The sequence below is a fragment of the Belonocnema kinseyi genome, chromosome 4 (assembly GCF_010883055.1).
Source record: "Belonocnema kinseyi isolate 2016_QV_RU_SX_M_011 chromosome 4, B_treatae_v1, whole genome shotgun sequence".
Taxonomy (NCBI): domain Eukaryota; kingdom Metazoa; phylum Arthropoda; class Insecta; order Hymenoptera; family Cynipidae; genus Belonocnema; species Belonocnema kinseyi.
The window spans coordinates 121,831,974-121,847,884 of record NC_046660.1 but is presented as its reverse complement, the minus strand read 5'-3'; the positions used below and the strand labels follow the sequence as shown (position 1 = coordinate 121,847,884).

The following is a 15,911-nucleotide window of genomic DNA, read 5'->3' as shown; positions in this document are numbered from 1 at the left end:
GCTGTACCGAAACAAGTTAATTTTGCTTCGATTTTGATTGGCGCGATTTTCAAACTATAATTTTAAGTTGAAGAGAATTTAATACAGAATAAAGACAAAACTCATTACATGAATATGATAAATTATTGTAATGGTAATAATATTTATTTTGAAACAATTATATTTCAAAATTTTTATTAACAAAAGAAGTAATAAAAAATAACATTGCTCAAACTTTTCGCGCCCCATGAAAATATCAAAGTTCCGGTGCAGCGGCAACCATTGGGTAGAGAAACGTGTCTCTATATCATATATAAGCTCATAAAATAAAATAGGTAATCTCTACTTTGAATAATTAAACAAAACAAATCATGTTTGGAAGTTAAATTTTTATTTCTAATTTTGAAGTCAAGTTTAAATCAATTTCAAAATTTAAGTCCTCTGTACTTGACATTTCATTAGGTGTCGCATTATTATCCTTAAGAGCATGTGATACTTACAGTTTCCCCGGCTTTTCCACAAAAATGAAAATTTTTAAAAACTGAATTCGGAGATGCTATAAAATATCATAACGGACGTCCCCGGACTCTTTTTTGAGGGATAACAAAAAAATTTATTGTGCTAAATAAATTTTATGCATATGCATTATTTTGAGGTTACGTCGTTTTTCATCTCTGCCTTTCCGATAATCTGGAAATTATTTATGAAATAAACTTTTTGATTGCCTGCAAACAAGGTTAGTTCCGGGAGATTAGTTACTATGTTTATTTGTAAGTCCAAAGTTTTCGGCCAAAAATATTGTGTAGTTTGGAACTAACGTTCGGGTGAATTGTGACACACATAACCTCGAAATATACACGCACGTTGTTAGCAATATCAAAAATTGTTTGATGAAAAAACAAAAAAAGTGTGTGGGGACTTCCGTTAGCATGTTCGCTATCATTTCCCAAATTTTGAAGGCAAAAGATTTCTTATCCTAGAAAAAAAGCCGAGGGAATCTAACACTGAAAAAAATCTATACTATTTCCTAAGCGCTATGCAAATTAATCAGATTTTGCTAAATTAAAACTTTTTTTAATTAACCTACAAAAAAGTGTGTGGGGACGTCCGTTAGCATGTTCGCTATCATTTCCCAGATTTTGAAGGCAAAAGATTTCTTATCCTAGAAAAAAAGCCGAGGGAATCTAACACTGAAAAAAATCTATACTATTTCCTAAGCGCTATGCAAATTAATCAGATTTTGCTAAATTAAAACTTTTTTTAATTAACCTACAAAAAAGTGTGTGGGGACGTCCGTTAGCATGTTCGTATCATTTGCCAAATTTTTAAGATAAAATATTTATTATTCTAGAAAAAAAGCCGGGGGAACCTAAAACTGGTAAAATCGACAATTTTCCAAGTATCACATGCCCTTAATGAGATACGAATATCCTAACTCTTTTAGAAGTTCAAATATTTCTTTTTACATATGAAATATTTCTCTCTTAATTTTAATCTTAAGTTCCCTGCATTTTAAAATGTTAAAATAAATTTTTAACTTTTGTTAGCAATTTTTAGCGCTAAGGCTTACAATTTGAAATACATTTTTCTGATCGTAAAAAACTCACATAATTAAAAAATGTTAAATTTTAAACATATCGTTTTAAATTTTTCAAGTTATTTAAAAGAATAGAAATTATTCAATTTTATTATTTAGAAGGTTTTTAATTTAAAATGGTTCAACTATTAACGCAAGTTTTGAACCATTTTTATAGTATTGCATTTTATAGCACAATTTTGATTAAAAATCTGAAAAAGTAATAATTAATGATTAAGCTGAGAATATTATTTTGTATTCTAGAATCTAGATTAATGACTGTACCAAAAACTACATGTTTGCAAGAGTCTGAAAATTTCAGGTTTTTCAGAAAAGTTAAAAAGTGCTCTGTAGTAAAACATTTAATTTCTTACAATTATCTACGTGAAAGATAGAAAATCTAGATGCTCTGTTTTCAAAAACACTTTTCCGGCTGAATCCTGTAGGGTTGGTGCAAATTACTCTAGATTTTTTCATTTTGCCTAAAAACTGTAAATGAAGATTTTTTTTTAGTCAATATGGAATTTTTTTTTTTAATATCATTTTATGTTTTTTTTTATTCGCAAATTAAATTTTCTATCAGATACATGAATCTAGTATGTCGATTACACTTTTTTTTCATAAAAAATTCCTCTTTCTTTTAGTTTTAATGCTAATTGGAAATGAAATGTCATTGAATGATTCAAGAAAAACCAAGAATGTAAGTAATGAGAGTGACATCTAATGATTCATTCATATATTTACATCATATTTATCTTACTTGTTCACAACGTTTTTGTCATTTTTCTATACCTCACATAATAAATTTACAGTATTTCTAGGTAAAAAATACAATCATTTCAACCAAAAAAACAACATATTTTACAAATTGAAAGATTATTACACGAAACAAAGGACTGCTTTGTGATAGTCTGACAGATCGCACCTCATAGCTCATGAAGTTGACATGACATTGAAAACAATAAATACCAAACTTCATGGGGACGGCATACATGGATTTTTTACATGTAAAAACTTTAAAAATGAGCCGTTTGTCGGTTAATTTCTTCTATATCTTCTATTATTTCGGGAATACGTGTTCCAATTTTCTTGGCTACTTCTGATTTCTCATTGAAAGGTAAGTTCAGGTATTTCCAGATTAGATCTCCGTCGATTATGCCTCTCGCAGGATTTCCTTGCATACGCACGTAACTTTTATATGTCCTAAAAACATGTACAATACAATAAAAATAAAATAATAATAATACAATAAAAATTACAAACAATAACATATTGTTAATTTGAACATAAAACAGTTTTAAATAAGGTTATTAATATTATTCTAATTTGTGGCTCGCATCTTTGAGTGCTACGAGGGCACGTAGGATTTGAACTCGCGCTCGGATTCAATTTCTCGCGTTAAATTACTTTTGATTTCGAATTCAAAAAGAAATTAGTTCACTTAAGAAACACATTTTCATGACAGCACACGAATAATAGTTTTCACGATTAAAACCAAAACTATGTCTCTGATAAAAAAATGGTCTCAAGCAAACTAGATCTGTCCGTCATCAACAATATTACTTCATTTTTTTGTATTTCGCCTACTTTGGCAGGAAAATGGAATTTTTTTTATAAGCATTTTCGATGTATAAAACCAGAACCGGTAGTCAAACATGGCTGGTTAACGACCTCAATAGGGTCGTTAAAAATAAATTTAATTGGTCTCTAGTTTTTATTTCATTCCAAAAACTGTACATTTTAAAATATATGACGAAAACTGGCGAAATCAATTTTTACTTCTAACTACCTTCTCATTCAGGCTGAGAATGTAAAAAACGCAATGCATTAAAGAGTCGCCTACCTATAAGACTTTGGATTTAAACCTCCAATGTGGCAAATGTGCGACACCAAAACATTCTGCAGCATAAGAAGTCGTCTGTAAGTTTTTTCAGGTACTGGAAGAATATATCCGAGACTTCCATCTAAGGTTGCTGCAAAGGCAATAATAACATTCGCAATAAACAGTGAATTAAAGATTTAAAATTATAATGCATAAAACTTACCATACATGGTTACGTGCCTCTTATCAGCACCAATAAACTGTTTCCTGCTATTAGCAGGATCCGTCGTTTTACATTTTATCCGGAAAAATGAGTTAACTTTCTGACCTAAATGGAAATCAGCTTTTCGAATAAGTTTTTGACCTCCCAAACTTTCCCTCGATTCAGGCTGATACATGAAGAGCGCAAGATTGCTTTCGCCATCGGCTACGAGGAATCCGAGATTGTTGTTGTCGATCAGGTACTCTATGGTAAAAACTTCCGCTGGTCGAAAATCCTGTGACGTAACATTTATTTTTTAATTTATTATAAAATAATTATGCTAATAGTTTCTGAAAAGTAATTTCTCTTACCCTGCTCACGAGCGAAAGAGTTCGATACTCTTCTTGAAATCTCAATAGACTGATCGACTTGTAAACATCCGCTACCAGTATTAAACTTTTAATACTTAACATTTGGTGAATGTAAATCTGGGTATCTATAAATGCAACACCTACAAGATCATTGTCTTTCAATTGCCAAATGTATATCTGAAATTGAAACAGGAAGTGAAACCTAATCAATTTGAAGTTAAAATTTTTCAAATTAATGTCGAAACTAATGTTGATTAATATCAATTAATGTTCAAATCAATGTAGGTACCTTTTGGCCGACAGCAGATACCAAAAAGCCGGATACTTGACTTATAGCCGTGATAGGTCCTTTTTGTTCTTTGGCGTAAATTTGCTTGAACCTATTTTTCGTTAAAGGTTGACCTGGCTCAGGAACAACTTCGATTATGTCAAAAATTAATATCTAAAAGCAGTTAATCATTCATTATAGAACTACATACTAAAAATATATTATAATCAGAGTTTTAATTTTATAGACGTTTACCCTGCCTCTGCTGGTAATATCCTCTCCATAGTTATAATTTGTTCCAAGTACAATGTATCCCTTGAGACCAGACCTCGTCCCTTCATAAGCAAGGGAGACATTCTTAAGGCATGTAACATGTTCCCATTGATCTAATTCGATTTTCGTATTAGGAATTGTTTCCCATGAAACTGGTGAAAATAATATTATACAAAACTGTTCCTGAGAGGGATATAAAAATCTGTCCGATCGTTCTTCCTCGGTAAATTCCTATATCAAATAAGAAATAAACAAAATAAATAAATAAAGAAAAAATAACACAGCCACACAAAGAAAAAAAGTCTGGTACTTTTGACGAGAAACATGTGTTGCTTTTTGCCATATAAGGTCGAGAAATGACGATGGTTTAGTACCAAGAAAGTCCGCTAGATGACAACACTGGAGGAAGTCTACATGTCCTGACGTTCGATCGTTGGTGTCAACTGTCAAATGGTGTGCCCAATGAGCCAAGAGATCCCGGAGGCTGCTTTGTGTTTCTTCTTTAATACCTCGAGCATTAATTTCTTGTGGTGCGATTTTTAATATTATATTAAGATCAACGTTGTCTAGTGAAAAATCAATTAAGTGTTCTTCGACCTGAAAGGCCGGGCTTTTATGAAAACAAAGACATTTTGATCAGCTCGATGCCACTCAGCGATCTCAAACTTCATACCGTATTGCTCATATTGCAGGAAATATGTATGCAATATTAAGAAAATATTCTAGTTTGCTAGGGTTGGAGGACATCGTTAGATTTAGGTATTTCCAGACATCGAATCAGATACGTAAGTCAAGTCAGCGCTTATTTGGCATGAATGTGTTGCCTGAATCAAAGTCAGTGGATTCTCACTTATTCCTCAGTAGCACACTCATAACTGATTAATCATTAAAGACAGTCCCTAGATGACGTGGCTTTTAATATAGTTCTACGTACCACTGTTTTTCGATGGAAGAACAACTATTTATTCTTATTATAACGCACTCTTCTGCATTCGAAAGATCTTCGTCGCGGTATTTTTTTTTCTGTTCTTAGGCAAGTCTCTTGTTTGGTGTTTAAAAGAGATTTGCCTCAGAACAGAACAAAAACGTCGATACAGAAATCTTTCGAATCCAACAGAGAGTGTTATAATAAAAACAAATAGCTGTTCTTCCATCAGAAGTCAGTGGTATGCAGAACTATACAGGGTGTCCTACGAGAATTCTGGTTCCTTTTAGGTTGGAGTAGGGAAAGTAAAAACAAGCAAGAAAATCCCGCAAAATGGTTGGGTCGGGGGAATATTTTGAGAACAGAGGCTACAAATTGTATATACGTGTGAACATGTGCGGCGTGCGCGCGTGAAGGCGAACAGGCAGCCCCCCACCAAAGCGCTTGAGATAGGGAGAGAGCACGCCACGCATGCTTACACGTACATACCATTTGAACACTTTGTTGTTCTTAAAATATGCTCCAGATCCAAAAATTTTCGAAGACTTTTTTGCTTACTTTTACGCCCCCTATATTTCCTTAAAAGGAACCAGACTTCTCATTGGACACCCTGTATGTAAAAGCCACGTCATCTTGGAAATATCTCATCAATAGCTAGAAATTCCACTGAAACATCAATACATTGTGCTAGTAAGAAATAAGTGAGAATCCACACAGAGAAAATCCTGGAGCACTGAGTGCTTTAATATCTTTATCTTTAATATCTTTAAGTACATGCAAAATTACAAGAACTGTCAACTGGCATTGAAGATATTAACCGATTTTCATGAACTTTCTTTTCATTTGCTTAAAATTAGATTACGAAATTTACTTAACTAATAAAAATTTAATTTATTAACGTTTTAACACATTTTAATTTTTCTCAACCGATTCTAATTGTCTCGCATGACCGACAGTCAAGTATCCCCCTTGGGTTCTAGTAGAGGGGAAAAATGGTAGGTTGGCGGCCCTGTCCCTCCCTAAAAACTGCAAAAAAAAAGTTTGGGAAACGCTGCTCTACACTACTCATTGCTTCGTGATATAAAAGACAGTCGTGTGGGACTCACGGTACGCGTTTCCGATCATTAACGATCGAAGCCGAATAAGAACGAACGCGCACTAAATGAAACAAGATCGCGAATCACATGCATTTTTGAATCATAAGCGCTATTTAAGGAGTAAGCACCAAAAGTAAAAGTCAATCGTTTTTTAATTGATATAGGCACAGATTGTATATATTTAGGATTCAGAGTGCATACATGAAAGTTATATTCATGAAAAAAATGTTTCGCATTGACTTTTCATTTTAAAAATATTGTGCTTTACCAAAAATGCATAAGTCCTCCAAAAGCAGTAACAAAAAACTTTGAAAAATTAATATAATTAAAAGTTATGAACAATATTCAGAGAAAAAAACGTACCTTGCACGTTTCAACGTTTTCTTAATGAATTTTACATGAATGTTTCTAAAACTGATAAACTACTCTCTTGATAAACGACTCGCTCGTGTCGATACACTAACCTTTAGTTCATGAAAATTTTTTTTTCTATAAATGAACCAGCCGTGTATGTAAAAGCACTCAGTGCACCAGGATTTTCTCCGTGCACTGGTTTTGATACAAAGAGTAAATTCATGCAAAACATAAGCTACTTAACTTACATATCGGATTCGATGCCCGAAAGTACTAATCTAATATTTTCCTGCAAAGCACCATTCAGAAAATTGTTTGAAGGTTATGTTCCAGATTTTCCAGTTATATCACTGTACTGTTACTATATGAAGACCGCTTTCTTCCATGACCGCGCAGGCACTTCAATTTTGTTTCTGGTGTGTAATGTTGGACCTCATACCCAACACCACTGTTTTACTGTGAGGTCCAACATTATACAGGCTTAAGTGACCGAAATGTTATAGCTGTATAAAAATAAACAAATAAATCGAAAATTCCTTCTTCAAAAATCAGTTGAAGTTTTAGTTTTTGAGTTATAAAATATTTAGGCTGAACCAATCAGGATCACAGTCTAAACAGACGTCCGTACGTGAGCGGGAGTCCAAAGCAGTGTTATTGAACAGATCGCTGAGGTGGGATTCGCGACGGAGAACAGCGAGAGATCCAGCTTAAATATTTTATAACTCAAAAAATAAAACTTTGATTTTTGGAGAAGGAATTTTCGATTAATTTATTTTTATTTTTATGCAGCGATATGGGTCCGGATATTTGAGCTCGGGACACCTTGTATATGCAGGTTCACGCACGCCGCTTGAAAAGAGCGAGTTTAAGGTCTACTTGCAAGCAGCAGAAGACGCTCATTTTGTGCGGCTATCACAAAAACTATGTCTCATCTACATATTCTTAAAAATACGATTTTTTGAGGTTATATCGAAAACAAATCTTGAAAGGAAATATTTTGACCTCAGATTCGGATTCCGTGACTCTAAATACATAGAAATACATGTGTCTCATCAAAACTACCAGACTTTCTTTTTTGTTATGTGGCTGTGTAATTCTTACGTAGTTAAATTATTGAACTTTAATTTACCTTGTCTTCTCCGTTAAATCTATAATAACTTTTTAGCGGCTCAGCTACGCTCGTTATTACGCAATACGTTTTACTTTCAAGATGATAAGTAACAAAGTGAGGCGTACATCTTAAAGGAACTTTTCTCACGGGCCACGGAGCATCGTACGAAAGATGTGTGGGCAATACACAAATTCGCAATTCCTCCTAAAAAATAAACTCATTAAATTGATTCAATTAGAAAATAGAACAGATTGGCAACAAAAATGCAAGAAAAATGTTCTGACATTGCAAAATTCCATATTTCAAGTACAAACATTTTTCAGTTTTAAAGATTCAAACATTTCATGTAGTTTATATCAAGCGATATTGAAAGTGATTGGAAATACTTTATAAGACAAGAATTTATCAGATTTTCGTTCAAATAATGAATCATTGCTCAAATTTGAAGAATTTTTAATTGTAAACCATCAAAATTGAACTATTCCATTGAAATATTTTAAACTGTGTTTAAAACTAGACACTTTTAAAATTAGAATTGGGAAATAAAAACATTTTTTTACACTGGCATCCTTTAAAGATGAATTATTTTCATTGCAATCGTTCGAAATTAATCATTGCTAAATAGTGATTAAAATTTTATTATTTAAAAAATGATTACTCACAAAATGGAAGAATTTGAATTGTAGCGTTTAAAATTGTAAATTCAGCACTTGGAAATGTTAACGCTTCACAAATATTAAACAAATAATTTAACTATTGGGGTTATCAATTTAAAATACATTAATTTTGAGCAATTTTGAACTATACAATTTTAAATTCTTTAATCTACTTGAAAAAATATCGAGGCGTCCTAACGATAGGATGCCAACGCACGCTTTCGACTAGATGATACTTAACCAAAAATATAAACAATAAAAAGTTAACCGAGAAGTTAGCGCTAGAAAGTTTCAGCTCGCGAAATTGAGCAAGATGAAGCTAGGAGTTGGCCAAAACTGAAAGATGCTCGCTCACTCCATCGAATCATGAAAGTGCTATCTCGGGCGAGAGAAAAGCATGAAGATAGAATAGGTAGATAGCCCGAGATAGATGTTTCATGACTTGATGAAGCGAGCGAGCACCTTTTAGTTTTGGCTAACTACTAGCTTCATCTTGCTCAATTCCGCGATCAAGACTTTTCTGGCGCTAACTTCTCGGTTAGCTTTTTACTTTTTATATTTTTGGTTAAGTACCGACAAGCCGTGGCGTGTGCGTTGGCATCCTACCGTTAGGACGCCTCGATATGTTGAATATTACACTTTTATTTGTTAACTGTTAAAACCTTCAAAACTGTCTTCTATAATGCTTTAATCTGAAAATGAATTATTAGAAATTAAGACCGAAAAATGAAACACTTTAAAAGTAAAGTACCTTAAAGTTATGCCTTATTTCTTTATTATAAATTAACCTTTTCATTATTTTCAAACTAAACAGAATTTAAAATCGAAGTAAAATTAGGGATGTTTGAAGTGATTGGAAAAGCTTTTGTACTATTTTTTTTATCCAAGTCAAAAAAGAAAGTCACAGTTATTTACCGACCCATCAGCCACACTAAAAAACAAAAGGATAAATTTTTCAATACTTAAGAGATTTTATCAAACGTTTCAAGACAGTTATCAATTCTTCTAGAAGAAAATAAATGTTTAGACTAAAATTACCTTCCTGTTGAAATACAAAAATCCCTGTGGACAATTGACATTATTAAAAGGTGCAAATGATTTAATGGGTCCGTCAATTGTCATTGGATGCGCGCGCAATTCTCCACGACCTGTTAAGAATATCCAATGCGGATAATCTCCGCAAATGAAAACCCCGTTATAACCCGCGATATTACTGAAGTACCGCATTACAGAAACTCGTCGATCATCCTGCGTGCCCAAATCCTCCTCCTTAAGTTTTGATCTATCGAAAAAAAATCAATAGAAGCTTAACAATGATATATTTTTAAATAGTAAATCGAATAATACATAACTGTTTAATATTTCGTCAGTTTGTGGCTCAATTACAGTTCATCTTCTCAATAGTGCCGCAATCGGGCTTGTTGGGGGAATAACGTTTCTCAGAATGGAGTTTCCCCAACACTGTCACTCACGAAATTTGGAATCTCTTTCTCAATAGTGCCGTGCTGGAATTAATGCCTCGTTCAGTATTAAAAGTGTAAATTAGTATAATCTTCGCGCGGCATTATTGAGAAAGTCAGTTCCAAACTTTGGGCGAGTAGGGGAAAGCGCAGGAGTGAGGGTAGAGCCCGAACTCGGATTATTAGCACTATTGAGAAGGTGGACTGAATTATCCAAGCAGTGTACGAAACCAGCCCTATCCAACTGTCCAACTTTTGCTGTGGAAGGTGCACATTTTTTTTTTAATTTAATAAATTAAATATTTTTTTAAATATCAATGACACATCAACGAATGATCAGTATTAATTTTGTGCACTGATTTTATTGGGAATATCATTATTTTTAATTAATTATTAATTACCCTATATGACAGAATACTTTTGTGAAACAGAATGATCGTAGCGCCGCCTTTCGGCGTGCGGATGGATTTCACCCGTCAAGTGGAACTCGTAAGCGGCAATGACTTTTCTTAATAGTCGGATAGAGCCGTACGAAACCTCTCACCTTAAAATTCCTGGTATGATGCCATGATCCAGCTTCTTAAATCGAAGTTTCAGGTAACCCTTCGGATACTTATACGCTTGATACATTTGCAGTTCATTGTCTAACCTAACCAATAACATTGGCCTGTTCCCATGATGACCCAAGGCGACAATTAAAATCTCTCGAACCTGCATTTCTGGATTTGGTATTTCATTTACTTGTGTCGAAGTTACAGTAGTTGATTCCATACTGTCGTGCAAAACGCTTTGTCCATAACCAAAACTCTTTATGAGATACGACAAGCGCAAATCAGGCAAAGAATAAATTTCTAAAGTTCCACTGTCTCTGTACACAAGTAACCAATATGTAGGTTTAATTTCTTGCAGAGATTTCTGCCACCTACAAAATACAAAATTAGTTGATGTAATTAAGGTAGCAATGGTCTACGAGTCTAGATACTTGTACATAAATTAACAGAACTACCAAGGAATCTTTTTAGAAGTCGAATCACTAGGTTTAGCTTGTGGTATTAATGGCATTTGAAAAGCAGGTGCATCACCATAAAGCAATTCGTCCTCGTTATCAATATTCTCAACAATGGCGGGTTCATCGAATTGTTTCTCCTTTTCGGATGAGAGATCTTCTACCTCTTCTGCTAAATGGGTTGTGAAAATACCGCTCACATCTCTGTATGCACATACGGCTTCTATTTGTGGTCGCTAAAAGATCGTGAAAACAAATATTAAAACCAATTCTGTAGAAAACTGGCTGAGATATGCAATTACTGTCCTTACGTATAGTAAATTTGCAGGTTGAACATGTAATCGGGCTGTCCCTCTACCTTCTCTGAGTGTTAAGAGCATTACTTGACCATCTTCGGTGAGCAGCACAACGTATGGATCTGCGCAACTTGCGTGTATGATGGGACAGCCAAAATCCATTGGCATGTGCTGAATCTGTAATTTCAGGATATCTTTACATGTCTGTTTAAAATACTTTCATTTTCACAACAAATATCTAATATTACATTTCTTGTAGAAATGAACTAATAATTTATTTATGAACGCAAAACTAACTTGCTCAGTGCCGATCATCAATCGCACGCCCGTTTGTGTGATCTGTATGATATATTTATTTCCGCCTAAGTTACCAGCAAACACAGTCGTTCCTTGTGTACTAAAACCACTTTGATCTACTTCGTTAATTTCTTGGCCCGTTTGGAGAATCTAAAAGTAATACAAATTAATAAGAGTTATTAATAAGAGTAATACACGACTTAAAACTAAATTAAGGCTAGGCACAAGCAAGATTAAAAATATTACCATGGTCGAATCTTCATGACTTAAAATTAGAAAGGCGTGTACTCCTTCCGTTTCAGATTTATCCAGATCATCATTTGCAGGGCCAATTACGGTCCACATATCTTCGCAACCAGGCAGTTCAAACGTTGTAACAACCTTAAATTTTATCAAAACTGCTACGTTTTTCTCGTCGAAGTATAATATAGGGGCTGGATTCTATAACCGCCTGTAGAATTTATCGCCTGAGTGAGGAGGCCCCTTAAGCCTGAACTCAAAGGCGATCATCCATTCGCCTGAAAGCTCACACACACGCACACACGACACAAGCTCCAAAATATACATTTTGCAATTTTAAGACCCGCGTCGATGCCAAATCGTTCTCGTAGAAACAAATACATTTTTTCTTTATTTTGAAATAATTATTTATAGTACGCTGTGAATATTTTGAATTTTTCTCTTGATGTAAGAATTAAAATGTAAAATTTTCAAGAAACGATCCCTGAGATATAACCCAGACGGAAGTTTTAGTGTTATTACTATGTCATTCAACTCCGTGACTTATCCTATTGAAGAATTACGCCCTTTGCGCTTCCCTTTGACAGGGTGTCTAAGATTTTGTAAAATCTTTAAAATTCTTGAAATCTTTGTGAACTTTTTCTTTAATCTTTGTTTGCGAAATCTTTTGTGTTTGTTTAAAATCATTGAAGACTTTTGAAATCTTCTTAAATGTGTTGAAACTTTTTGAAATCGCTTTAAATCTTTGAAATGTTTTAAAACTCTTGAAATCTTTTGAAATCCTTAGGAATTCCTTAAAGAAGTTGTGACATCTTCTCTAAGTCTTTTGTATTCGTTTGAAACCACTGGCATATTTGAAATATTTGTGAAATCTTATAAAAAATTTCGATATCGTTTAAAATATTTTTAAATCTTTGAAATCTGTTGTACTATACCCTTGTTGAGATCTTTTAAGTCGTTGAAAGCTTTGAAATCTACGAAAACTTTTTGGAATTTTAAAAAATCCTTTTAAAATTTTGGAGTTATTTAAAATCTTTGAAATGTTTTAAAATCTTTAAAATCTTTGTACAAAGATCGAAATCTTAGCGAAATGTTCGAAATCTTTGTGAATTCGTTGAAATTATTTAAATTATTACAAATCTTAGTGAAATATTTTTTTTCTCCTTAAAAATTTGGAAATTGTTTTAAATGTTTGAAACGTTTTGAAATCTTAGAAATGTGGTTTAATATACCCTCTTTAAAATCTTTACTCTTTTGTAAGTTTTAAATTCTTTGTGAAATGTTCCAAATCTTTATGAAATGTTCGAAATCTTTGGGTAATTTTTGTGAAAACTTTGAAATCTGGTGTACTGTATCCTTTGTTAAATCATTGAAATTCTGTAAATCTTTAAGTTTTAAAATGTTTGTGAAATTGCTGTGAAATATTTTTTAAATCTGACATGCGCCCCTTTTTAAATCTTAAACACCTCACCAAAAAGTGCCTTGAAATATCTTTATTTATTCTGTAACAAAGAAAAGATCAATTATATCTTGACGAATTAAAAAATTTTCAGCAGCAAGACTTTTTCTAAAGGAGATGTTTCTTTCTGATAGGCTAAAAGATTTAAATTACTCTTGGCATTTCGATAAAATTAATGGCTCCGGATGCAAAAAGGAGATATAAAATTATTTTGCTGGCGTGAGGAGGCACTTGAAAACAAAGTCTCTTATTTTAATTTTTAGGATCTATATCCACAATGAAAATTTAATGCCCTTTTTCTCCTCATAAAAAAGTTGTAGGCTTTTATTTTTCGAATTATTTACGAAAAACTGGTTTTCCTCTGATTAAAATATTTTGAATTTTTCACTTCAACTCGCAAAGAAATGGGAAGTTTTTTAATATTTTGTAATAAAACTGATCATAAATAAGCATTATCGTTTTCTGCGACGAATGACGTTAGCGAAAGTTCAAAATTTTTATTAAAAAATTGTTAATAATTTTATTCCGCGACAGTGCATAATTCGTGCACAAAAAACTTCCAACATTTCGGGAGTCGAGCGAATTTTGAGCAAGCGAAAACTGTCAGTGAGAAAGTTGTTCAGGAAGGTTTAAGGAAGTTTTCTAGAAAGTTTTAGTTCAACTGGAATAGTACTTAACAAACGGTTGATGTTTTAATTTTCTGTATAATATTAAAAATATTATACAGGGTGCCCCGCGATAACTGTAGTTAATTTTGTGGAGGATGGGGGGTACAAAAAAATAAGCAAAAAAGTCCCAAACATTTGTTTGGTCAGATGCTTTTTCTGGGCACAAACACAGGGTACAAGCTGTATGTACGTATGAGCATGTGTGGGTACAAACTTTGTTAATATGAGATTGTTGCAACTAATAAGAACAGTGAAATATGATTAGAAAAATTCAGATAAATGGATATCATAAAATCTAATTACAAAGGCAAGGGTATACAAAAAATTACAACTATGCAAATTTGTTAGTTTAAACAATTAAACTTCATATCCACGTCGCTTTTCGACTGAAAAATGCACCCAAGGAACACGGCTTAACATAAGAGGATGTAATAATGCTTTTTTTTATTATAATAGAACATTTTTTAATTACAATAAAAGATTATTAAATTTTAACGAACAAGTGCAATATCACACACATGCTCACACGTACATACAACTTGCACCCTTTGTTGTGCTTGGTTAAATAATTAATTTTAAACTGTAATGTAAAATTAAGCAATTTTAAAGGAATAGGTATGATATAATTTTCTTAATTTATTATGTATAATTGTAATTTATTATGTCAATTATAAAAATCATTAATTACTTTATATTTACATATTATCAACTACAAATGTTGTTTTATCAAAAATCTTTGATTTTAAACGCTACCAATTTTTAATTGGGGAAGTTTTTAAAACTGTATTATATACAATTGTTTAAATTAAAATGCACGCCCAATAATTACAAATCTAAAATGAAACGAATAAAGTAAAATAAATTAATAAAGTTAAAGATTTTCGAATTACACATTCTGAACTGAATGATATTATAATTGAAAAAGATAATTAAACTAATTATTTTCCCAGCCTTCTAAAATTCCCGGTCCAGCGGCCACCCTGAATTTAGAGTATTTAAATCTGAAATTACTCAATTCGAAAACAACAGGAATTGTAATCAGCAAACAATGTAAAATATTCTAATCTAAAAAAAAAAAAAAAATTGAACAGGAAACTTTCCAATTTTGAAAGATTTAATAGTGAGATTATAATGTCTGAGTTTCTGTTTTGATAATATTTTTTGCTATTTTGGAAAAATATAACAATATTTTGCGTATTTTTTAAAGGGAGACTTAGAAAAGAGGTTCGAGATGTGATAGATCACTCTTCTGTGACCACTCATTAACAAGTATTTTTCTGAAGGGAGAGCTGGAAAAGGTTTCGAGATGCGACCAAACACTCTTCTGTGACTAGATACCAGACTACGATTTTAAATTTTACCTTATCTTTAGAGTTAATTAAATCGTTATATATATTAAATTTTTCAAATAATTTCAAAATTTATTTTTCTGTAAGCAAAAATTATATGACAAAAAATAATATATGAAATTCTCTAGGATCAAGTTCTAATCTATTATAAATTCAAATCTATTACAATTTTTATAATTGTAAACGTGAGTGGAGTCTTTAGTCTTTTAAATTTATTGAAAAATTAAATATTATTATTGAATGAAATATTAGTAATTATTAATCACTTAATTAACTATAAATATAATAGCAGATTTGAAATCTTAGGTAAAAATCTTTTCAAATTAGTATTAATAATTTTTCGTAATAATATTCAAGAAAGTTCCACGAAAAATAATAGTTATATCAATTATTATTAAACTTTTGATAAAAAATAAAAATGGTAACCACTAATTCAGATTTTCTTTCAGCTGAACCGAAAGAAGTAGAATTTTAGTCTACGATTCTAATTAAAATATATTGT

General features: G+C 32.2%; 1 protein-coding gene across 2 annotated transcripts in view; it reads right to left on the bottom strand.

The window, feature by feature from the left end:
* Positions 1-1,953: 1,953 nt before the first annotated feature.
* LOC117170588 (cleavage and polyadenylation specificity factor subunit 1) overlaps positions 1,954-15,911 on the bottom strand; it is a 27,286-nt gene continuing 13,328 nt past the window's right edge. The window contains exons 8-21 of one of the 2 annotated variants that reach the window (XR_004466826.1): positions 11,940-12,074; positions 11,694-11,843; positions 11,412-11,573; positions 11,101-11,336; positions 10,639-11,016; positions 9,673-9,916; positions 7,997-8,182; positions 4,474-4,722; positions 4,240-4,392; positions 3,951-4,127; positions 3,601-3,874; positions 3,399-3,528; positions 2,316-2,758; positions 1,954-2,044 (exon numbers count right to left, since the gene is read on the bottom strand). Coding sequence is in view for 1 of the 2 variants with exons in the window: in XM_033357444.1 (XP_033213335.1) it covers positions 2,572-2,758; positions 3,399-3,528; positions 3,601-3,874; positions 3,951-4,127; positions 4,240-4,392; positions 4,474-4,722; positions 7,997-8,182; positions 9,673-9,916; positions 10,639-11,016; positions 11,101-11,336; positions 11,412-11,573; positions 11,694-11,843; positions 11,940-12,074 (2,661 nt within the window). In the remaining variant the exon portion in view is untranslated. Of the gene's footprint in view, positions 2,045-2,256; positions 2,759-3,398; positions 3,529-3,600; positions 3,875-3,950; positions 4,128-4,239; positions 4,393-4,473; positions 4,723-7,996; positions 8,183-9,672; positions 9,917-10,638; positions 11,017-11,100; positions 11,337-11,411; positions 11,574-11,693; positions 11,844-11,939; positions 12,075-15,911 lie in introns of those variants that run through there. The other variant, XM_033357444.1, reaches the window with a different exon arrangement.